Genomic DNA, 25,618 nt, shown 5'->3' with positions numbered 1-25,618 from the left:
CTGTAATACTATTCTCAGATTTTTATCTATGACTTGAAACATCTGGCCTAAAGCTAATAGCTGAAACATCTCTCTCATTGCAGTTTTATAAATATAAGTTCCATAAGCATTTCAAAAGTGGCAGACCATCCACAGAGATGAAACTATTTGAGTAATTCATGTTTTTTTGTTATGTTTAGATTGTCATGTTTAGCACAGTCTTCTTCTGGATACTTCTGGTATTCTGGAAGCTGCACGTTCAATCAGAGATGTAGACTAGCTGCTTGGCTCGTGTGCATCATTTCTTTCTATGTTACTGTGCTGATGATCATTCCAGCTGTAAGCTGGGTAGCCGAATGTCCATAACTCTGGCGAGCACTGATTTAACATGAGCACTTGGATATATTCAAACAAGTTTAACCAGCCTTCTTACATCATTTCTATAAATTCAGCAGATGTGACAATAAAAGGAGTTGCATACATAACACACCTTAGAACATCACTAGCATATCTGGTGGTATCGTTACGTATCTCTCAATGTCATGCATGTAGTCCACTGTTCTTGAACTCAATTTAGATGGCACTGGGTGGTTTTGTCACAGAACTGCAGTTTGGCTGGCATTTGCGAAATCAAAATTGGCAGACAATTTGTGCAGTAGGTCTATCTCTAAAGCACTAATGCTTGAACCCAGATCAGAAAGAACTTCTGTACAGCATACAGCGTTGTCAAGGTAAAGTCGGAGACATGTCTTTCTACGCATATCTATATGAGGTAGTGGCTTTTCATGGACTCCGTAAGACGTAACAAAGTCATGTAAGATTCTGGTAGCTCCATTTTCCACTAAAATTTCAACTTCATATTAATATATTATTATTGTATATACTATGCACCACCAAGCACATAGTTCTTTCAATAAGTAACTATTATATTAAGAGTGCAGCACTTGCCCGAATTAATATTCAGAACAATCTTAAATTTCATTAATTTAAACTAGATGAAGAAAATTTAGCTATAGCTCATCATTGACCTTTATGCATCTACCTGAAATCAGTCAGAATAGTAACCTCGTCTGATAGTTCAATCTTACAACAGAATAGAGACATTCCCATAACTACTGATGACGTAAGCTATCATTTAAGCAGAAGCTTATTATCTCTTACTCTTAGCGCGTTTGAAAGTACAACTACTGTTGTATTTAAGGTGCAATCATAGGGCTGCTAGACTTTGGAAGCCCTCTTTTATTATGGAATCATGGTGGCTGAATTTAGATGTTTTGTGGTAACTACTGCAATGAAGCTGGTGATCAACACTGTTTTTGAGCTTTGGAAGGTATCATTGACTCTGGAGTTTATTTCTTCATCTGTTCCAAGACACATTTGATTAGACCGCTTAAAACCTCGTTGCTGCAGATACTACATAAATAAGAGAGGCAGTGTCCCTGTCCCTGAGATCTAAAAGATGTAATCAAGAATACTTTTCAGTGCAATTGCCTTAAATCATCTTTGAAAGTGCAAAGACCTCGTGGGACTCCATTTCAAGCTTTGAACTTTACCCCATGGAATGCTTGATTCTCCAGAGTGTCGAATCAGTAGTTCAAATCTTTGATAATTCTGTCCCAGTCATTTACTAACCCAGAAGTTGTAAGATGCTGTTTAGAGTCACCTGTAGCCAAGAAAAATGGTGAGATGTAAGGTTTTTAGCTAAGAGCAGAGTTAGAAACTATGGAATTTTACTCTACGCTTTTCAAGGCAGTGTCAGGAAGAAGATGAGGTGTTGACATTATCTCAGTTACACAGTGGTAGAGAAGCTGGAAGCAGATACGTATGTTCACTATCATTTAGTTATGATGATGATGTGAAATAGGTAATCTCGCAACTGTTTAACCCTATCATGATCAGTATGTCTGTTTTTGGTGTCGAATGCACACCTGCATGCTAAGTTTGAAAAATTAAGTAAAAATATAGTCGTATGTGTATTTCAGCAATTATTTACTCAAATATTGGCATTTTCAAAATTGACATTTAGTATTATATGATATTTATTTAGTATATTTCACAAAGAAAAATTGTAAAAGTTTCAGCTTTAATTTCTGCGCAGCTTCAAGAAGTTTCACTTCTAAATAATTCAATCATCGATGTAAAAAAATCTGCTTATGTGAAGCTATAGTTGAATATTTACTAACGATTTATCATCGCTTAAAATACAATGATGTACATATTGTTTTAAAAAGCAGTTTTCCTTCTCTGTTAGTGGTTTTATTTCTATAGCTCTTCATTGCCAGTGATATATAATGTCATAACATGTGGTTTGAATAATTGCTAATCATTTTCAGCTTTCAAAATATGAAAGTTTAATACATATGTATATCTATGTCATTTTAATTAAATAAAGTTGTTGTAGTAGTATTTTATTGTTTGTCAACATATTAACTACCCAAATCACCTATAGGGGCGAACAAATGATCATAATTTAAAGCTCAGAACATTTAGGAATGAACGTCATTTGTGAATTTTGTATAACTTACTTGGCATAGTTTGCGTTCCTAATAACCTTTTTGGGTTAAATAACCGCTTATTAATTAATATTAGATAAACAATAATTCCATCTAAAGGAGTGTAGATCTAGAGATGTGAAGAATTTAGTGGTAAAATGTCTTGGCATCTTATATTAATGGTGAGAACAAGTAGAGTTCTGGATATAGAAGCTGATGAGTTGAGTTTGAATCTATGTGATACTATACAATAATTACCACATTCTTGCTCAATGGTGCATCGTAAAAATTTATTCAAATCCAAATATTCAGTCTGACAAAAGTAGCTTTCAAATAGCTTTGCACAAAATTAAACAATGGCTCAGTGGTAATGCTTAAGGATTATAACACTAAAAATCAAATTTCGATACCCGTGATAGCCACAGCACAGATAGTGTGTTGTGTAGCTCTGCGCTTAACAACAAACAGATAAACAAATTGCATCTATAGACATTATAGTGTGATGGTCAATCTCACTATTCGTTGGTAAAAGAGTAGCCCAAGAGTTGGTGATGACTAGTTGCCTATCGCTTTAAAATTAGAGTCAGCCAACGCAAAAAGCCCTCGATTAGCTTCGCACGAAATTCAACAAACAAACAGTGGTACCTATTTATCTATCAAAGTATATTCGTATACTTTCGATTATCAAAATATTAGTAGCTTCTGTTATCTTAACAATTGAGCTACCTAACTAATTACGGGACAAAATAAAGGGGGGGGGGAGAAGGAGGAGGAAGAATTTGAGATAGGGAAATTTAGTCGTGATTTTAGAAAAAACACAGAATAAAAAACAATTAAAGACGAAAATATAGTTTCTTACGTTTGTTATATATCCCTCAGTGGGTCAGCGATAAGTTACCGACTTACGATGCTAAAATATGGGTTTCGATTACCCGTGGTGAATAGAGTTTAGTTAACTTTGATAACGAGGAACCCACATTTTAGAAAATAAACGTTTTTTTTTTTAGTTAACCTATGGTTTAGCTTTGCGCTAAAGCAAATAAAAATAAAACATAGTTACGTTTGGAGTTTACTTGCTGATTATTTCATTATGAGCTACAGCTTTTACAGAAAGGAAGAATATTTTTAAAACAGGTACGACGTTTCTATCGCTGATGCGATCATTCCTGAGTTTGCAAGTTTTAACGGTAAAAAAGATGTTAGTATTTAAATATATACATATTTTTATATTAGGAATGTTTTCGTTTTCTAACAGGTAGCGCTTTTTCCTTTGATGGGTAGACTAGTTAACAAAATTACGATAAGTAAGATTCGTAGTTGTCCGACGCGGGAAATAGATTATATTGTATAGAATATAATAAAATTATGTTTTGAAAGAAACATAATGTCTAGGTGAGTTGGGAAACTTGTTTACATTATACTGAAATAATTAGTATTATTGCAAGTGATACTGAGATGAAGATTTGCAAACTTCTGTTCTAATAGTAATAGTAGTTAACAATAAGTTGAATAACACGGTAATATTTGCCACATTGCACGAACGGATCTCTGAACAAACAACGTATAGTTATACTGTTATAGAATACAAGTTGTTTATATGACAAATCGGCATGGCAGCGAAAGTTGTAAATTGTGTTGAACATGATGTAGACTGTAAATTGTAAATAATTTAAGTCTTAGATCACAGTGTAACTTGTAAGTTTACTGTTCGTTGGTACTGGTGGTAGAGTAGGTAACCATTTGTGTAGCTGCGTATGCTATTATTAATAGCATAATAATATTATTAATGTAATTTTTTTTCTTAGACCATGAATTTATTTGACTTTGAACCTTAACACACGTTACAAGTTAATTATGTATGCCAGTTGTGTAAGAATACTAAACCGTAAACGTCCAAAGCATACTACTAGTACTAGAAGTATACTGTATAGACATACAATTAAACTTAGAAGTTGTTGCAAAACCACTCAGTAGCACTGCCACTGTGCCAGTACTCGTACTAACAGGCTTAATGGATAACAATTAACACTTAAAGCAGAATTACCTAAAGTGAGAGCTGCTGCCCCCTTGGTTCAAAAACAAATATGCTAAATTAATTCTTACATTTTTTTTTACATTTCTCATAGTCCTTGCGGACTGTTGAGCCGATGGCAGATCTTGCTCTGCTATCGTTTCTAAAGCTGTTTCTTACGTCAAGGATGCAACCCACTTGACAGCCTTCCCTCTTTGAAAGGACGAGCATGTTTGGTGTGACGGGGATTCGAACCCGTGACCCTCAGATTGCGAGTCGAGCAGCTTAACCACCTGGCCATGCCAGGCTGAAATTAATTCTAAATATAAATAAACAATAAGCCAATAAAATTATGTTGAATTAATATATGACACAGTATGTCGAAAGAAGATGTTATTGTTTTTACTATGGCACTGTTTTTCAATCACCATGCTAGTTATAGGTTGGGGGACCTCAAACTTTATTCACATAAAGGGATCCTCAGAGTAAAAGAGTTCTGGAACCACTGATTTAAGGGACAACAAGGGGCATGCTAATCCAAGAAGGCTGTCTCATACATTTAAAAAAAAATGGAAGAAGAAAGTCCAGCCCTGATTATTTAGACATGTATAAAATCTTCCAGAAGGTTAAAATTCTTTACGTTTGCTGCAACCATCTAAAAACAACCCATTTCATAGGCCAGCCACTCAATTAGAAAAATTAAACAAACTTTCTAAGCTGAAGGTGACTTCTATCCAGACAAAATTTATATTTGTGTTTTACCCTTCTCGCCATTAAATAGAAGAAAAGGTAATGCGTCAGTACTATAAATTCCATTAATGATCTTAAACACTGATTAGGTCCTTTCTAAATCTTCCTTTCTTCAGAAAAAAAAAGTTTAGGATATCCTGCTTAACCTCTTCTCATATGAAAATCTTTCAATAACAGGTATTATCCTTGTACTAGTAGTCCAATAGTTAAATGTCCTTCTTAAGGTAAGGTGCCCAAGACTGAACACAGGGGGGGGGGGGGGTTCTGAGATTGCTTTTGCAAATGACCAAAGACCATCTGGTAGAATTTGGACTTGCTTTTTTCAGGCTCCTTCTTTTACTAGGTCGGCCTCAACAGAGGGTCATCTTGATCAGTCACCTCCAGCCCCTTTTCTTCAGTTGGTTACTTGGGTTTGTGAGGTTTTGGAGGTCTTTCCTATTGCATTTCACATAACCACTTCCTTTTTTGGCAGAGAGGATGGCAAGTGACTACTTAGTTTCCTCCTTCTCCTGATATTGTTGTTCGTACTGTTCAGTTATGCGATGGGATAGCTATGCCTTGTCCCCCACTTTTATCGAAACTGAATGCTTTGGCTTATCACTGCCAGGAAAAGGTATATTTAGACTCTCAATGGATGGACTCTCTTTTGGATCTGTGGGGGTCTAGTGTGGAACCTGTGATCACTTTAAACAGAATCACAGTTTTCTCAGATTTGTCTTACTCTCACGATTGTCCTTAGGTATTTATCTTTGATCCAACTTTTGTCAGAAGCTTATCAACATTTTCCTCAGCAATTTGAGGATGAGTTGGGGTTTTACTGATGCCTACCTCAGTCAGATTGTCTTCTTCAGTTCTTTCTCTGGTTTCCTGGCTGATTTGCTGTTGGAATTTATTGGGTATAGATGCTTTGTTAGAAAGTGTTCATTTAGCATTTTCTACCCTTAGAGAGTTACATGAAGCTCCTTTTTTCGGTCCCATGTTGTTTGCCAGAGTTTCAGAGACATTAGAATCATGAATTGATTCAGCTCGTTTACATTATTCTTTATCGTACTTGTCTTCTTGCTTTTCTGGTGATAATTTGGGAGTGTCTGCTCATAGTGTTTCCCGACCCCATCTGTCGGTTCCCAGGTCTGTTAGTTCCCATAATATAGTTTGTCCATATTCTCGAGAATCTTTGCTGGACCATTGACAACAGCGTCAGTGACTATCCTGTGGGTGGGGGAACAGTGGGAGCACGATAACATCACTTTCTGGTGAGTTCTTTCACCAGGGATCCATGGGTACTCCATGTTCTGACTTCAGGGTTGGTCATTCAGTTTACATCATCTCCACCATTATCTGCACAACCAGTTGCCTTTTTACCTCCAACAGATCCACAGCATTTCTAGGGCATAAGAGAGGTGTTAGTAAAAAGGGCAGTAGAGAGGGTCGATTCCATTTTTCCGAAATTTTATTCCCATTTATTCATTGTACCAAAAAAGACAGGAGATTGGCATCCAATCATTGATCTGTCTTGACTCAACCAATTTTTAGATCGTCCTTGCTTTACAATGGAATCTTTTCTCAACCTACGATGGCACTTTGTGCCAGGGCTCTGGATGACCAAGTTCGATGTTACCAATGCTTATCTCCATATTCCCATAGCAGAATTTTCCCAGAGGTTTCTCAGGTTTGGGCACAAAAGTCAGGTGCTGCAGTTCAGGGCTCTACCTTTTGGTCTTCCTTCAACACTTTGTTCTTCTGCAGAGTTGTTTGAGCTTTTTCTCATCATCTGCATTCCTTGGGCCTGTGCACACCTCATTATATGAACGACTGGCTCCTTCTGGCAATATTCTCATCAATTAGCAGAACGACACTATCAGATTCTCCTTTCAGAAGCCACAAAAACAGGCTTCCTTATTAGACTGGAGAAATCTGTTCTGTCACCGATGCAATATCTTGTCCAATACTCACTTAAACCTTTCGAGATGGGTCACGGGTGAAAGGCCGTATGAAACTGTAGATTATAATTCAAATTTTAGTACTATACATTACTCAGTTTCTTAATTTAAAAGTAAATATTAAAACAACACAAGTAAACATTGATTTTTGTGTGTCACATGGTATGTTGAATGTAGCACTGGTTAAAATTAGATGTTTGTGAAGTCAAAATACTAAGTCTGTAGTTTTGTATGAATTAAAAACTCAAATTACCGATATTGACAAGCTAGAATATAAAATAAGAAGATCTTATCTTTTCTAATTGTTGAGATATTGCTCATGTAATAAATCAAATCCTAGGGACTGAGCCCATGCTGAAAGATTTAAGTTGTGCTTAGCCAACCCTTATCAGGTTTCAAGCCATCAAAAGAACTGTCAGGCTTTTACTTATGTCTCCTTCTACTGCGCGGATGGTTCTCTTTCTTTTGTGGATATTGGCATCCCTCAAGCCCCTCATCTCTTTGGGACAGGCACATATGAGGTCCCTTCAGTGGTCACTGCAAGACTAATGGATTATGCATTCCGTTCCTGTGGATCATCCTGTCTTATTACTCAGGAGCAACATCTTCGATTGCAAATGGTGGTTGGATCATAGCAACACTACTATTAAAGTACCCATTCCACCACCTTGTCCCAAGATCCATCAGTTCACAGACAGATCTCTTCAGGGATGGGGAGCTTTTCTTCAAGGTCAGGAGTTCCAAGGTATTTGGATGGAAGATGAGTCTACCCTCTATATCATTGTTCTCAAACTCCTTGCAGTACACCGGAAATGGTTCAAGGTCTGTCTCTCTTGAAGGGAAAAATTGTCATGATGTATTCCGACAATTCCATGGTGATATCTGAGATTTCTCGTCAAGGAGACACACATTCTCGAGACCTTTGTTTTTGTACCTTGGATCTTCTCTACTGGGGTCTTTCCCATCGTATCAGTCTTTTAGCACGTCATGTTCCAGGAGTGATGAATTTAATTGCAGATCACTTGTCCCAACCCAAACGGATTCTTCCGATGGAATGGATACTACATCATGAGGTTTTTCATTAGATTTGCTCTCAATTTGGGTCTGCAATGATCAATGCCTTGGCAACTCATTAGTATTCTCAACTGCAGTTGTTTTAGTCTCTGATAGCTCATCCTCAAACATTGACAGTAGATGCATTCAGTCAAGACTAGACAGGTTTACATATCTATGCCTTTCCCCTTATTCAGCTATTGCCCCAGGTTTTCACTGTGGTTCGATCCACTCCCTGTCGAGTTCTCTTGGTTGCACCATATTGGCCAGCTCAAACATGGTTTCTGCTTCTTCGGTATCTGCAGAAATGTCTACCTCTTCCACATTGGCAGTCTCTGTTGAGATAACCTCGATCATACATTCTTTACCCAGATGTTCAAAAGCTCAATCTTCATGTTTGGAAGTTATGCAGTCCTTTGCCTGACATAAGGGTTTAACTTCTAAGATTTCTTCGTATTTAACTAAATCTTTGTATAGGCCAGCCATGGCCGTTTATCACCGGAAGTGGAATACTTATCATCAGTGGTGTATTAAAAGGAATTTAAACCCTCTTCATCCTAAAGTATCTACCATATTCCGCTCTATGACTTGGGTATATGAGAGGGGTCTTGCTTCGTCTACGGTGGCATTATATAAGGCATCCTTATCCACTATTTTTTGTTCTGCCAATTATTGGAAGGCTTTTTAAATCCTCAATACTATCAGGTCTACTCAAATCCTTTCGTATTCTTTGACCCAGATGACCTTTTCAATTACTGAATTGGGATTTTACAGTTGTTTTACATGCATTGTCTCATCCTCTCTTTAAGCCCTTAGCTTTGTGTTCTTTGTTTCTCCTTTCTTTTAAATTGTTGTTTTTGGCTTGTGGACATCGTCTCTTGGTGTTGTAGTTGTTTGCAATCCATCAGATTCTTTATCTTTCCACATTTGTCCTGCTTTACCCCGATAGGTCTTTTCTTCCCAAGATTCTGGGAGCCAGGGAAGATGAAAGATCCTTCTTACCAATCTACTTGCCAGCCATTTCTCACCTTTATGACTGCTCCAATCCTGATCGTTTGTTATGTCCTGTTAGGGCCCTCAAGTGTTATGTGGCTTGTACTAACTTATTTGAAGGTAGTAGGAATCCTTCTATTTCCCACGATTTATCTTCCATTGCCCTAATGAGGTGGCTTCGTAAATTGATTGACATGGCCTATAATGGATTGTCATTAGCTGCCCGATTGAATTGCCCTCTGGAAGACATTGTGCGGGCTTGTATGTGGACTATTCCTAATACTTTCCTATATCATTACTTATATGATCTGGCAGTATCCAATACCCACTGTAGCTATTTTGAACACGTCTGTTAGATTTTAACCAGAGGTGAGTATTTTCCTCAATCATAATCTCTCTTATTTCCAGGGTTCCTTTATTTTTCACTGGATCCCACTCTGTGGCAAGTGTTGCCTAGGCAGGTATGCTTTCTCTTTTCAATTCCGCACTAGCAACTACTTTCAATATAATTACCACAGGTTGCAACAGGCTCTGTTGAAATGGGGTGTTCCATAAGACCATTTAGGTGCCTACCGAATGATATTACCTTATTATTATGGACCGCCACTCATGGACTATCATGAGTAAAACTAATGGGAGATCCTGCTGATCTTCAAGTTGAATATATTGGGGTTGATTTGCTTTTAAAAATGGCGAGAACTTGGTTCATCTATTGCACAGTTTCCAGAGTACTGTTCCTCAGGACTCCCCAGTGCATATTACCTCCCCCCCCCCCCAGACTTTATTAGTGGAGCTTGAGAGTTCTTATCACCTCCAGTTTCCAGTCGCTGGGGTGGTGGACAGAGGCTTTTCCTCCAAAGTGTGTTCCTCCACTCGTGGAGAATAGGGCAAAGTTGGGGACCCTCATACTCGAATCCCTGGGTGTTTTCCCCAGATGTCAGTACGAATGGCAACAACATCTGCGGGAGCCTACTCGTAATTCTGGTTCAGATTTGACACAAAGCTATCTGGTTGAGAGGTACATGGCCCTTTGATCAGTTTCGTATACTGTTAATGGAAGGAGGTCCACTATTTCCTCATAATTCCAAATGCGAAGTGGTCTCATCCTAGGTCCTTGTTTGACCATAGGCTCCACATCCTCTCCATAATTCCAGGGGCAAGTGGAATACTCCTTGTCCATTTGGTTGTGGAGTGAAGGTGAATGTTCATAATTCCAGACCGGATGAGTTCTGTTCCTTTGGTTGAGTATGGTATACGTGATCCCATCATTCCGAGCCTGAGGTGTCACCTTTTGGACTTCTTCAGGTGGAGGAGAAAGTTTGTCCACTTCATTGTTGCTTACTTTCTCGTCGTGATTCTAGTGGTATGAAATGCATCATTCTATGGCTACTGGTTGGGATCCAATCAAAATTATATATATAGCTCTAGCCACCAACGTGGGATATAGGTATCACGACCTCTTAATTCCTCAGCTATCTGGTTGGATCTGGCCTGTACTGACAATTACTCATATTCTTTTCCACCTTTGATATAGGAACTGAGTTCCAGGTGAAGAACATACTTGTTCTTGATTTAGTGTGGTTCCCCCACTTTTGTACCATCTTTATCTTGGTACACTCCTGTTCTGTACAGACGCCTTCTGTATGGTTCATGCCTGCACCGGCTCCTCCACCTTTTCAGTGTGGGATTCTTAGCTATATTGTCAGCAGAGGTAAGTATGTTTTGGAAGTTAATATTTTCCTAAACTGAAAATGTATTTTCAATAATATCTCCATTGAATCTCTCCCACCCTATCTCCCCACTAAAAGCTAGTTTATGTCTCAAAAAAGTGATTACATTATCCGATTAAGGTACTCATATACAATACCTAGATAGAGGGCGCATTGAAATTGGTGGAGAATTTTGCAAATTAGATTTTGCCAAGGGCAATCGAGTGGAATATATATGGCCCAGGAACCTTATAATTTTGTAACTTTCCCAGTTTTTTCTTAACAAGCTCAAATTTAGTTTAATTATCTTGTTCAGTCTTGTTACAATCTAGCTAATATTTAGGATGAGGAATGTTGCATAAATCTTTATTAGCAAAAAGTGGAGGAAAAGTAAAATTTAAATATATAGTCATCTCGTAATCATCAAAAATTGAGCTTTTCTTTATAAGATAACATAATGTTTTAGGACAGCATGGGACCTATTGGTCCATTTCAGCTGTCCCATCCTCTAAACTAAAATAAAACTATTAATAAATGAATTTTTAAAAAAAGCTTAAAGCAAAGCCAGCCCTTATCATTCATATAATTATCAAGCTTTCTCTTAAACTCACTTATATTTACTGTCTCCATAACATCTGAAGGCAACCTATTCCAAAAGCCAACCAACCTGTTAGAAAAATAAAACTGTCTTTGCTGAAGATGATTCCTACTCTGCTAAAATTTATATTTGTATTCCCTAGCTCTACTATTCTCACTGTTAAGTATGAAATAAGATGATGCATTAACACTATCAGTTCCCTTTACAATCTTAACTACCTCAATCAGATCCCCTCTAACTCTTCTTTTTTCAAGAGAAAACAATTTGAGAGATTTTTACCTCATGTCGTATGGCAACTCCTCCATTCCAGGCACCATTCTAGTAACCCTCCTCTGAACCCTTTCCAGCAATTCAATGTTCTTCCCAAGGTAAGGAGCCCAAGACTGAACACAATACTCCAAATGTGGCCTAACCAGGGACCTATATAATGAAATTATAACATCTTTAGACTTGTATTCAATATTTCTCTAGATACAACCTAAAATCCTATTTGCCCTACCACTAGCAATAGCACACTGCTTGGATGGCTATAGAGACTGATTAACTCCTACACCGAGATTCCTTTCTTTTGTGATACTGTTAAGGTTATTCCCATCTAAATTATACTTGTAATTCAAATTATGATAATCCACATGCATTATCTTGTATTTTTTGTAATTAAAACCCATTTGCTCAACTCTATAAATGATCTAAATCCTTTTGTAAATCAGTAGCATCCTCTTCATAGCTAGCAATGCCCAAAACCTGAATATCATTAGCAAATTTAAGTAATTTATTGACCATTCCTTCATCAAAAAGAGCAAAGGTCCTAAGACTGGGCCCTGAGGTACCCCACTTGTACATTAATTCAATTTGACTGAACTCCATTTACAACAACTCTCTGCTTCTTCCATCAAGCCACTCTTCTACCCAGTTTGATAACTTATCCCCTATGGTATGGATATAAATATTTTTACAAGCCTTTTATGTGGCACCTTGTCAAAAGCTTTCTGAAAATCCAGATATACCAAATTTACACCCTTACACTAATCTACATAAGCAGTAACTTTTTCAAAGAATGTCAAAAGATTTGTAAGGCAAGATATTCCCTTGGTGAAACTGTGTTGACTATCCAATAAAATTTTAAACATTGTTAAATGACCTTGTAAAGCATCTTTTATCAGACTTTCCAAAACCTTTTCCACAACTGATGCAAGATTAATAGGTCTAGAATTACTGGGACAATTTTTATTACCTTCCTTGAAAAGAAGAATTACATTAGCTAACTTTCAATCCTCTGGTATCTGCCCGCTATTCATCCCTCAAAGACCTTACTCTCATCCCAACATTTTGTATACCATTATTGTATTGGAATAAATCCTTACAATTTAGTGGAATATATCATAAATAAGAGCCATTGTGGTTTTAACAAAAGGAAATCTTGCCTAATTGTTGTTTTTTTCAAGGATATTACTTGTTAACTGGATGAAAAAATTACATAGATAGGTGTTGGAAAAAAAATTAGTTAACTGGATTGTAGAATGGTTGGATAGAAGAAAACAAGATGTTATTGATAAAGCATACATAAGTGGAACCTAAATACTAGTTTAGTATCTCAGGGGTTAGTGCTTGGACTTCTGCTCCCTCTAATGTTTTTATGATATTGATATAGGCGTAATTAGTAAATTAGCAAAGTTTGCTGGTGACATTAAACTCTTAAGTATTTTTAACTGTATTGAGGACATTGAGGTACTACAGAATGACTGATAAATTGGTAAGTTGGACAGATATGTGATAAATGACCTTTTATTGTTGAAAGTGCAAGGTTATGCATTTGAGCATTCATGAATTATATATATTTAATATATATGGGAATCTACTTGATAGTGTGACTGAAAAAAAGTATCTTGGCATAGCGGTATGTTAGTCACTGAATCCATCAAAGCAGTGCTCTGTTGCTTGTAGTAAAGCGTATAGAATTTTATGGTGGATATATATATATATATGTATATATATATGAATTGATTACAAGTCCAAAAAGCTAATTATCTTTTTACAAATATCGATATGTTAGATATACATGACTGTGTAAGTTTAATCTATGTGCTATGATTTAGTGAGTTTGAATATAGCATGAGTGTTAAATTTAGTTATTTTTACAAGTGATAGTTTATTGCAGGTTTGATTACATAACTGCAAATCATATGTTGTGTAGTTCAGTTGTTGTGAATTGGTGCTTGTATTATTGCATCATGTTACTAGAATCTCCTATGTTGATTTAATTGAGTATTATTGCATCATCATATATTGTAGTGTGTGGAATGTTCTAGGCCTCAGTCAGGCTATAAATATGCATTCAAAATGTAGTTCAAGTTATTTATATAGTTATTTAGATAGATCTAGACTGTGTGATTCTGAGTTTAGCCATAAAGAGCATATAGAGTCAATTTTTAAATTGAAAATATCACAGCTTGTAATAACAGAGTAGAGAAGAATAATTTGTCTTTTCAATTGTGTTTTAAAGTAACTGAACCAGTCTATGTGGACTTTGATGAAAAAGAGACAATTATTTAAAGCTCTGGATACAACTTGGATAACCAAAAGTGTAACAACATTTGTTTCAATGTTTGACTTGTTTTAGTGTATTATTTTAAAACAAGTGGATTGTGTGCTATTTGTTTATTGTTGAAGTTTATCATCAAAAAGTCAGACACCTACTGTGAAGAATGTGGCCCATCCATACATAAAAATATCTCACATTAGTTAGGCTTCCCTTGAAATACTGTTTATAGTTTTGAGCTTCTGTACCTAAGAAAGGATATTGACTTATGGGAAAGGGTTCAGAAGAGAGCTACTAGGACAATTCCAGGGATGGAAAGATTATTATACAGGGATTGATCAAGTTCCCTTAACTTATCTTCCCTTGAGAAAAGAAGGATAATAAGTAAGGTTACCAAATTTCCAAAGTGGAAAACCTTAGACTTTTTTTCCCATACAGAGTAACAGCTCTGAAACAGTTTAAATTACAATAACATATTTTTTACCATTTGCTAAATAATTCCTTGATTATTGTATCATATTTTGAAACCTTAGATAAACAAAATTTGTTTGAAGCCTATCTAGTTAAAAAAAATAATACATTAAGTAAATTTCACTTAAGTTTTTTTGAACCTACTCAAGAGAAAAAATTTTGCTTTTTCATATTTTGTTTTTTACAGCTGGGCAGGTCTTCAAATCTCAATTGCTTTATCTGTCCAATGACATATTAGGTAAAGAGAACTTAGCAAACAGAGATTTATCTTTATCAGCAGATTTTTGAAGTAAAACTTGAAGTTGTGTGTAATAATAAACTTACACTTAAGTTTAGAGAAATTGGGGCATTTTCTGATTGGGAATGAAAAAATAAATCTAAAACCTGGGATGATTCCAATTTTGCTGGGATGTCTGGTAACCCTAGTAATTGTGATGTAATTGAAGTTTACAAGACTGTCCAGGGAATCAACATGATTAAGGCCTCAGATTTTTTGTGCTGTATTCTGAAGATAAGGGATGAGAGGACATATGTTTAAGAGATTCTGAGATGATATCTCACATCTTCACCCTGAATAGCTTGATTCGTATGTGCATTTGCTTATGAGATTTGCATGCCACAAGTCTTGTATTACCTCCCACCTAAAAAACGTGTTTAATGTGAACTGTGCTAGTGCATGATGTTATGAACGTGTGACAATAACCTTCTACCAGTTAGAGGATGACATAACCTTCTTGTTTAGTTGCTTCCTCTAAGCACTTGCACTAAAAGTAATTTAATTTTTTCCTTGGTATTCTAAGACAGATGTTTTTAAAATTTTTAATAGATTATGTGAAATTTTTGATAGTTTACAAGAATTAAAATTTGTTCAAGTTTAGTGTTCGTGTTTCACGTAACCAGTATGATTTCTTTAATTTCACTAAGGAAAAACAAATTCTGCTTATCTGCCATTACGAATTACCAACTGATGGTAACTTCCATTTTGTCCAATAGCAGTGACAATGTTATTAACATGGGACCTGTGACTAATGAAGGACGTGACAGCCACTGTTCAATGGGTTGTGGGTTCTATCATGCACACTGGGTCTCTTTTTCCCCAATCTGAACATGACTAGGATGGTTATTCTGACTGACTGTTTCCCTCACAAATGTTTGCTTTTTCTGTGGAGGAAAATCCTCTCCCTTTTAATTTCTTCCTTTATATGATTTTGCAGGTATGTTTTTTTCTTTCTCTTTCCCCTGTGTCTTGATTCCTCCCATGCCTTACTACCCAAAACACATACTCAATATTACTTTGTTTCCCTCCTTAGCCTGATATTAGGATCCTTGTTTCTTGAACAACTACACATCCATACTAACATGTTTTGACCTCCTTATCTAATTGATGCTTTTGTCTTGGCTTATAGCCGTTCTTCCATTCCCGGTCATTTGAATCTCTTTTACCTGCTTTGGGGTATACTTCTTACCTTCTGTTTCCCTTTGTAGTGCTCAATTTTCATGTCTTCACCTCTTTCTTACCACCCTCCTGCATTACCTCTTGTTGCTTCACCTTAGATTTGAGGCACTTCATCATGCTTTGGAAGAGTTTTCTGGAGAGATTCATTTTCTTTTCACCACATTAACCTGTACTACTACTACTCTATCCCTCCTTATTTGATTCCTCTGCTGTTCTGGATGGGTGGCTTTCGTAGCTAACATTTGCTTACCTCACTCTCATCTCCATGATTTTCATTGGGCTTTTCTTCACCCAGAAGTCTTTGGGGGTATTCTTGACTCATTGAAGGCCTGGGTTGAAGCAGCCTAGAATCAATCCTCATTGTCCACTTTGGTTTCTCATCCATGGGGGGGTACTCTTGTGGAAGCTATCCGTGACATGATTTGGGGTGAGATCAAGTCTTTCATGCTGCCTGTGGGTATCTCTCTAAGAGATGTTGATTTCAATTTTTATTCTGAAACAGGATATACTGGGAAGAATTTAGACTCCATGTTTCTTGCTTCTTTCACTAGAGCTTCCTCTCCTGAGGACTCATCTGATCAGCCACCTTCTGCCCCTCTTTTCTGCAGTTAGTTACATGTGTTTGTGAAGTTTTGGAGATGCAACCAGTTGCTTTTGAGTCTACCCTGCTTTGTTTTCCGATCATTATCAAGAATGTTACTTAGTTTTTTCTCCTTCTCCTGATATTGCTGTGCATGCAGGAAGGGTTGCAACACAATTATGTTATAATGTTGCTATGCCTCTCCCCCTTATTTATCTGAACAACATCATGCCCTGCTGTATCATCATCATGATGATATATATTTGGACACTCAAAGGTTGTATCTGCAGTTGGATCTATGAGGTGCCAAGTATGAACCTGTTATCTCTCTTAACAGGTCGCAATTTTTGCAGATTTGTTTAACTCTTACTACCATTTTAAGATACTTCTTTTCCCTCCAACTTTTGTCTGGAGCATATCACCGATCACCTCAACAATTTGACAATGAACTGGGCCATTTACTGGTCACTATTATAACACATTTGTCCTCTTCAGGACTTGCCCTGGTGTCATGGTTGGTCTGTTGCTGAGATTTGTTGAGTCATGATACTTTATGGAGGGTATTCACTTACCTTCTTATGCCCTTTGTGATTTACAGGAAGTGCCTTTTCTTCTGCCTTATTTATTTGTTGGAATTCCAGAATCTTTAGAAGCCAGAGTTGATACAACATGTTTGCAGTCTTCTTTATCGTCTTTGGCTGCTCAACCCTATTCTACTTCTGCATGTTCATTCCCTCATGTCTCAAGGTCCCCTCGTTCTATTGGTTCTCTTCGTCATTTTCGTCCTTCTTCTCTGGAGATATTTTGCAGGCCAGTAGGTGGACTTCTCCCAACATGTTCATATCTCATTACCTTCATGATCTAGCAGTTTCCTCTTCGAAGGGACTTCGTCTTCCCCCTTTGGCTGTGTTGACTATCCCTACTAGATTTTAACAGGGTGGTGAGTAACATGTTATCTGACTTACAGTGATTGTTCCTTTCTTTTCTAGGATCCCTATTGATTTTTTTGGATTGCACTCAGTGGTGAGCATTGCCCAGTTGGGTATGCTTGTATTTAAATTCCGCACTAGCAACCTTTATATTGGTTCCTGGTTGCAATGGGCTCTGTCAAGATGAGGTATTCCATAAGACCATCTGGATGCAATTCTGGATGGTGATATCATATTACAATATTACTAATGGACTGCTACTCATGGACTATCATGAGTAAAGCTAAAGGGGATTTTGCCAGTTCCTACAAATCTTAGAGCTGAATCAGTCGAGATCAGTATACTTTTAAAAATTAGGGAACGTGGTTCACCTGTTGCACTGTCTCCGGAGACCTGTTGCATTGTCTCCGGAGACCTGTTCCTCAGGGCTCCCCAATGCTTATGTTCCCCCTTACTTCTACTAGTGGAGCTTGGGAGTCCTTACCACACCCAGTTCCCAGTTGCTGGGGTGGTGGACAAAGATTTACCTTTGGAGTGTTGAGTTTTCTCCACTCTCGGAGAAGAGGGCAAAGTTGGGGACCCTCCTACCATGGTCCCTGGAAGTTTCTTCTCAGAAGTCGGTAGGAGCAGAACCAACCTATGCAGGAGGGTACTCATAAAACAAGTCCAGATTTGATGCTTAGCTATCCGGTAGGTGGTGCTTGGACCCTCTTATGAACACTGTCAGGTCTTATGTTGTTCATGCAGGGGGTCCACTATCTCCTCATAAATCTGAACACGACATGGTCCCATCTTTGGTCTTTGGTGGGACAGTGTTCCACATCCTCTCCTTAATTCCATGATTAAGCAGAATTCTCCTTGCCCACTTGGTAGGGGAGTAAAGACAATTGTTTGTAAATCCAGATGGGGTGAGTTCTGGACTTTGGCATTTGATCCCATCAATCCAGACCTGGAATGTTGCATGTTAGACTTCTTCAGGTTGATCCGAATGATTGTCCATTTTGGTGTTGCTTTCTTTCTTTCATAAATCTGGGGGGTTTGAAATGCATCATTCTGTGGTTACTGGTAGGGATCCAATCACAAAGATGTATATATATCTGCGGTCCAACTGCCCTGGCCACCAATGTAGAATATGGGTACCATGACCCCTTAAATCCAACCTGAGATGTGGAACCTCAGCTGTTTGGTCAGGGCTGGACCATCATACTTGTATTATATTCCACCCATTTCAATTTTCTGTAGTTCTGGGTGAAGAGTATACTTGTTCTAGATGTAGTGCCGTGTTCCCCACTTTGATATCTACATATTATTTCTCTGCAGACACTTTCTGTATGATCTCTGTCCTCACCAGTCCTTCTGCCTTCTCAGTGTGGGATTCTAGCTGTTAGTGTCAGCGGAAGTATGTATGTTTTGGAAGTTATCATTTTCCTAAACTGAAAATGTATTTCCAACATAATTACACACCTTGATGCTTTACCAGTCAGATGGACTTATTAACTCATTTAGTTTATGAACATCCTTATCATCTAAGTGCCTCTTCCAGCTTCCAGAAGTTCCTAGCTGATCAACCAGACTCTACCTACTTCTCATTCTCTCACCAGTATTTTTCTTCCACTCGAGCAACATTTCCAAAACCTCTGGAATAATTCAATATGAAAAGATAAATAAAAAATTGGAAATTTAATAACCTGCAAATAGGGATCATAAAAAAAAGTAAACAACCAAGGTTGGAGATACTGTAGACATTATTTACTCAAACTACAAATCCCTATTTTGACTCCACCATATGTAATTCTAGGTAACAGCATGATGCCAAAATAGGGGCTTGTAATTTGAATAAATAATGTCTACATTATCTCCTGCCTTGTTTCCTTACTTGTTTTATATTCCCTATTTGAAGGTTTTGAATTCCAATTTTTTTATTTATCTTGTTTGCTGGCTTTTTTATCTCAATTATGGGAAAGGAGTACTTGATATGGTAGTATCTAACATTGTAATGATAATAAACATAGCTGATGATTGACTGTAGCTATCAATAACTTGATCATATAAGTTTAGGGTGCAAAATGTTAAGCTGCAGCTGGACATGGTCATGGAGATTTGTATGAGAATATAGTGAGCATTTTATAGTTTTTTATGTAACTAAATTCTCTATATTTAATACATAGCAATGGCAAATATATGCCTAGACTAAGACACAATCCCCACTAAGCACGTATTAAATTTTACCAGTAGAAAAGCAGACTTTTTAAATACATCTATATCTAGAACATTGCTTTAAATAAACCTTCATGTCTTTTAAAGGAATTATCCTATGAAAGTATGTAATGAAATTTAATATTAATGTGTATTGATTTTTTTTACTTCTTCACTTTATACATAATATAGGTGTTGGTTCACTAAAGATACCGATTATATAGTGTACAAAGCACTCAGTATTTACATGTTAGTCATCTGATGTTCATCTATTATTAATTGGTAATTCCTGTTTTATCCTGTACTTAAGCTTTTTAAAGGAATGCCAGATATTTGTAAGGAAGCTAACTTCAAGGGGTAATAATATTGTTCACACTAGAATTATGATGTTTTTTAGCTTATGTAAAATATTGAAGAACCAAATTGACTTTTCAATACTCTACAACCTTCACAGTACCTTATTTAGTATTCTTCAAAAGGTTTGGATGTAATATACCAAGCTGTTTTTGTTGTAGGCTGGCAGAAGAAGAAGAATTACAAACCATCTGTTTTGAATGGAGTTTTTTCCTTGTAAGTTTAACATACATGCTTCTTTTGTGCATTTTTGTATGTGTACAGCCTTAGCAGTCAATAGTAAAGGTTTTAAAGTGTTGTTTCAAATGGTTCTTTATTGTTCTTTATTGTGCAATTAATTTTCAGGCTGATTAGCAAAAAGTGTCAATTATCTACCAAAAAATAAACATGAATTTGACCTTTTGTATTACTTTTTCAATACTGAAAGAAGCTGTATTTTCTATATCTGACAGTAATGTTCCTTGGATAGTGAATATTCCATATTCCATATTGGATAGTGAAAAATAATTATTTAAACAAAAAGTTAAGGAAAATTAGAAGAAAAATGTTCTCTAGTATATGGTATAAATAATAACAGGTCAAAATTATTACAAAATATAAAACAAATTATTTAGATAACAATATCCAAGATATATATATATATAGATTCTATATGTGTTCCTACATATTTGGCAATTTTGTAATGAGGTATATAAACATCCAGGTTTCATGGCATAGAACACAGATGGCAGCACTCATTCAGGTTTGGCAATTGTTCCAGGTACAGGGTGATATTTCCATATGTTGCAGCAAGGGGAAAGTTTTTGGTAACCATGGAGTAAATCCAAATTTCGTAGTCAGTGGATATAAATGCTTATTTGAATATATCCTTTAAATCCCTATAATGAACCACTATTATGGTTCATGATAATACATAATCATCCACTAATACCATCTTCTTCTCTAAAAAGATATAGTGATTGACTCTTCCCTAATGATTTAATTACATATGCACATTTCTGTATATGTTTATTATCAAGTCATTCATGAATGAAGTGGAACACCATAAAATGAAAAAAAAAATCAAGAAGAAATACAATCAATAGTTTTTTTTTCTTTAGGACCAGTCCTTTTGTAACTGAAATTGGAGCTGGCATTTACTTGTCTTATGATAACTTTCCATTTCCTTTATCCAGCTTAAGGTTGCTTTTGCAACCGGTGACATTTAATTATTTTCTAAATTTGTAGAAATTAAAACATTTTTTTGCTTCTCATTTGGATTTTTTAAATTACTATTTGTGAGTAACAGTTTAGTAATTTCCTTTTATATGCATGGTTTGAATTTTAGATAAATATGAACAATATTTGATGGATATACCACATTTGTAAACTTTTCATTTTCTCTTTCAAAATCTGTTTTTGTTTACTTTTTTCTTTCTTAAATTTTTGATTTGGTTTATTAAATGCTTTGCCAAAATTTTGTTGGATGCTGTTTTTTTTTTATCCATGAATGTTGGATGTGTCTCCCTCTAGAGTTAATTGGTGCATTTCATAAACTTATTATTTTTAATATTATTGGTCAAACTGGATTAATATCAAAAGGTATTTCAGGGCTCAGTGTTAGGGCCTTTGCCATTTTCAATTTACATCAGTGAAACATATAAAGAAATGGTCAATAAATTATTCAAATTTGCTGATGATATTAAGATTTTGGGTGTTACTGGCTCTTAGAAGAATACTGCTGCTTTACAAAAGGATTTGTACTGCTTGGTGAGTTGGGTGAACAAAAGGCAGAATGCTTTCAATTATAATAAATGCAAGGTGATACATGTGGGATATCATTATTTATATTGATATAAATTTGATGGGAATAACAGTGTTATGGCAGAAAAGTATTTTGTATTCCAGTTGATAAAGTGTGCTGTTGCTAATGGCAGGACAAATAGGATTGTAGGTTGTATCTACAGAAATATTAAACACAAGTCTAAAGGTGTTATAAATTCATTGTATAGGTTATTGGTTAAGTCACATTCAGAGTATTGTGTTAGTCTTGAGCTCATTACCTTTGGTAGGAAGGACATTGAATTGTTGGAAAAGATTCAGAGGAGGGCTACTAGGAGGATATCTGGGATGGAAAAGTTGTCATATAAAGATAGATTAAGGTATCTAGAATAATTTTCTCTTGAAAAAATGTTAGAGGGGATCTGATTGAGATCTTTAAGTTTTTAAAGGAATTGACAGTGTTCCGGTCTTTCTTTTTCTTTCTTTTTTTTTACTTAATTCTGAAAATGATGGGACTAAGAAGCACAAGTATAAATTTTGGCAAAGTAGGAGTCATCTTCAGCTAAAACAATTTTATTTTTCTAACAGGTGGTTGATCTATGAAATGGGTTGCATTGATTTATCTCAGGCATTTAACTTAAGAGAGTTTAAAGGAAGACTTAATAAATATTTCAATGATAAGGGCTGGCTTTAAATGTTTTATTTTTGCTTTAAAGTTTAGTTTAGTAAATGAGATGACCTAGATAGACCAGTAGGTCTCTTATTGTGATTAAAATATATGTACTTTACCTCATAAGTGATTAAAACATGTCAAGTTCAGATTTGTGGAACCTCTGTATTGAACTTGAATTATAACAGTTTTATATGGCAATTTTTTATAATTTATTATTTGTATAATACCAAAGGACATTTATATGTAATTCTTACTTTTTTTTTCTAAAAATAGGCCTGTACATGTATTGTGCTATTTGGAGGGGAGGGGATCATGTAAGGTGTGTAAAGTATACTTTGTATTCCTATAAAAAATATTGTGGGATATTGAAAAAGGAGTAAATTATACTGTCATGTTTGTTGGTTTTTTACAGAATTTTAACTTTCTAGATGAATTTTGAGTCTTAAGATTTGATGCTGAACTTGTATATCAATCAATTAAGTAAACTAATCTGCATTGACATAACATTATTAGTATATTAAAGAGGGTACACTAATTAAAATTAGAATTAGTTTACTTTTTCTTTTCACATACTTTAACACATGATGCTGAGACTTTAATTTTTTTTTTCAGATGACTTGGAGAGCTCAATTATAAAAAGTCTATGATTTGAAGACTCTTGTGGTTTTTATTTTTGGCTGTAGAACAAGCCATTTCTTTGCTATTGTCTTTTCAGTTATGGATAAAACATTGAAGCAGATGACAAAACTTTTGGAAGTTAAAAACCAGACTCAAAAACATGAACAAGAAAAATCTACATTACTAGAAAATTCAAAAGAACTAGAAGTTGTGCCTGTAGAAAAAAGTAAAGTAGAGGATGTAACAAATGTTATGGAGGAGAGTATCCAAGAGAAAGAGATACAGATAGAAAATGGCACATTGAACTCATCTCCATCACATGCACAACATACTTCATCTTATGCTTCTAATTCTTTGTATAGAAATATAGTTGATGAAGACAATAATGACAAAGGTTTTGGTACAAAGGACCAAATAGCACATAATGTGGTTAATGCCACATCTAATGTACAAGAAAGTGGGCCTGTTAAGGAGAAGGATAAAGAACTAACCAGTCAGTGGCAAATGCAAGAATCACAAAACAAATATTTAGCAGATAGTCATTTTTCCAGTGAAAAAACAAAGGGTCAAGCCCAGAGAAAATGTGAAATTCTAGAAGGAAACGTCATCAATGATCATCATCAGTTTCTACCAAGAAATCAGGGATGTTTAGATATAATAAAGAAAGAAAATGAAGTTACTGTGAATGTGGTTCATGAACCTGTTATGAAAATATTGGAGAACACAGATCTGCAGAAATTACAGAGTGAAGTTGAAATCATTTTTCAAGTAGACCAGGATGAAATGGTTATTGAAAAGTTGAAAAGTAAAGAAGGTGTAAAGAAAGTAAATGACAATACAGTTGCTGAAGAAGTTCGAGACATTGTGGAAACAGCTGTAGATAGTGATAATGTTAAAAAAGATGATAGCAAAGTCAATTTCACTATGAAAAAATCCCATGAAAAGCATGTAGATGTAGGGGAAAACTCTAAGAAACTTGGAGAAATTAGTTGTTCAGGATTACTTGATACTTCAAATCATGAGGAATTAGTTCCAGATAAAGATATAATGCTTGAGAAAAATGAAATCATGAGTGTAGTTCCTCAGATTAATGATGGTGATTTTATCACAGAACCATCTGATGAACAAAAACTTAACTTGAAACAGACAAATTATGTTACACAAAGCTTAAACTCATCTGTGCATAAAGGAAAACTTTCAAATACAGAACAAGATGTGAAAGCTGTAGGACAGAAAGAAAAGTTAAAGTGCATAGAAAATTCAAAAGTTAAAGACAATCCCATGTTGGTAAAATCATCTGATTTAATTACAGAAACCTCTGAAGTCAGTCAGTCATTGTCATCAAATGAACAGAGTTTAACAGAGAGTGAAGAAACAAGATGTCAACAGCTTGGGTCAGATAAAAAATTAAATGCTAAAGACATAGAGGAAACTGAAATGACACAAAAAATAGAAAGAAAGAATAGAAGTCTTGATAAAAATAATTATAATAGCACAGTCTTAGATGTAGAAAATTTTACAAATTCTGAAAGAGAAGCATCAGTAAAAGTTGACAGAACAGCAGAAAGATCATCAGGTAAAAAAAGTAAGTATACAGGTAATTAGAGCTGGACAGTTAGTGGTATTTGCTAATTGACTGATTTATGGCCATATTAGTTGAATATGTACATATAATTTATTAGTACAGTTTTCTTCCAACCACTGTATGTAAAAATGAATAATAAAGGTTGCTGGTGGGTGCTGCCACCAGTTGGCTTACCTTTTGTCAGCAGTTCACCACCAACAACAACAACAATAAAAAAAATGGTTGGCAACAGGTGCTTCTAGAGAGTTGCCTTCTCTCTAATCAGCAGTTTGTAAACATACAACTAAAAATAAAAAGTTGACAGTAGATACTGCCAGTCAGTTGCTTACCTTGCACTCAATATTTAAAAGTTAGTGACAGTGGTAGATGGCTTTAATAGCTTTGCTATAACAAAGGCAGGGTGAGCAAGTTTGGTGGCAGTATTTCTATTATTTGGATAACTCGAATAATCAAGAACAATAATAATTGGAAACACTAATTTCAATTAGTTGATTTTAATCATAATTTCCATCAATCAGTTAGTTTACATAACACTAATTGATTTAATTGATCTTCATAGACAGTCAGTTAATCAAATTAATGACCCAGCTTTGTGAAGTATTGTAAATGTTTTGTAGACATTTAAAATTTAAATTTTGATTAAATTATTAATACGTTGTCATCTTTGAAAGTTTACAAATAAACTGTATATAAATATAACATTAAATACATATTACTTGCCAAAATTGTACCTATGTCAGCTAGTTTAAGTGCAGTGAGAACAATATATAAGTGCAAGTGTATTTGCTATTTGGAAGAACTTAAGTTATTTTCAAAAACTAGATTGATAGTCAAAATAAGATTTGTATTTTACATACCGTATTTTTCGGTGTATAACACGCACTTTTTTTACCCCAAAATTTAATGTCAAAATCTGCTTGCGTCCTATGCA

The 25,618-nt window shown here is 35.5% G+C and overlaps 1 protein-coding gene across 3 annotated transcripts in view; it reads left to right on the top strand.

The window, feature by feature from the left end:
• Nucleotides 1-3,742: 3,742 nt before the first annotated feature.
• The window catches only part of LOC106457245, a 79,808-nt gene continuing 57,932 nt past the window's right edge, over nt 3,743-25,618 (top strand). Inside the window, exons 1-2 of one of the 3 annotated variants that reach the window (XM_022383080.1) lie at nt 3,743-3,863; nt 23,097-24,687. In XM_022383080.1, the coding sequence (XP_022238788.1) occupies nt 23,202-24,687 (1,486 nt within the window). In that variant the 5' untranslated portion in view covers nt 3,743-3,863; nt 23,097-23,201. Of the gene's footprint in view, nt 3,864-20,247; nt 20,267-22,785; nt 22,804-23,096; nt 24,688-25,618 lie in introns of those variants that run through there. The other 2 variants (XM_022383082.1, XM_022383081.1) reach the window with 2 other exon arrangements.

Source organism: Limulus polyphemus, unplaced genomic scaffold, assembly GCF_000517525.1.
Source record: "Limulus polyphemus unplaced genomic scaffold, Limulus_polyphemus-2.1.2 Scaffold307, whole genome shotgun sequence".
NCBI classification, from domain to species: domain Eukaryota; kingdom Metazoa; phylum Arthropoda; class Merostomata; order Xiphosura; family Limulidae; genus Limulus; species Limulus polyphemus.
This window is presented reverse-complemented; position numbering and strand designations above follow the sequence as displayed.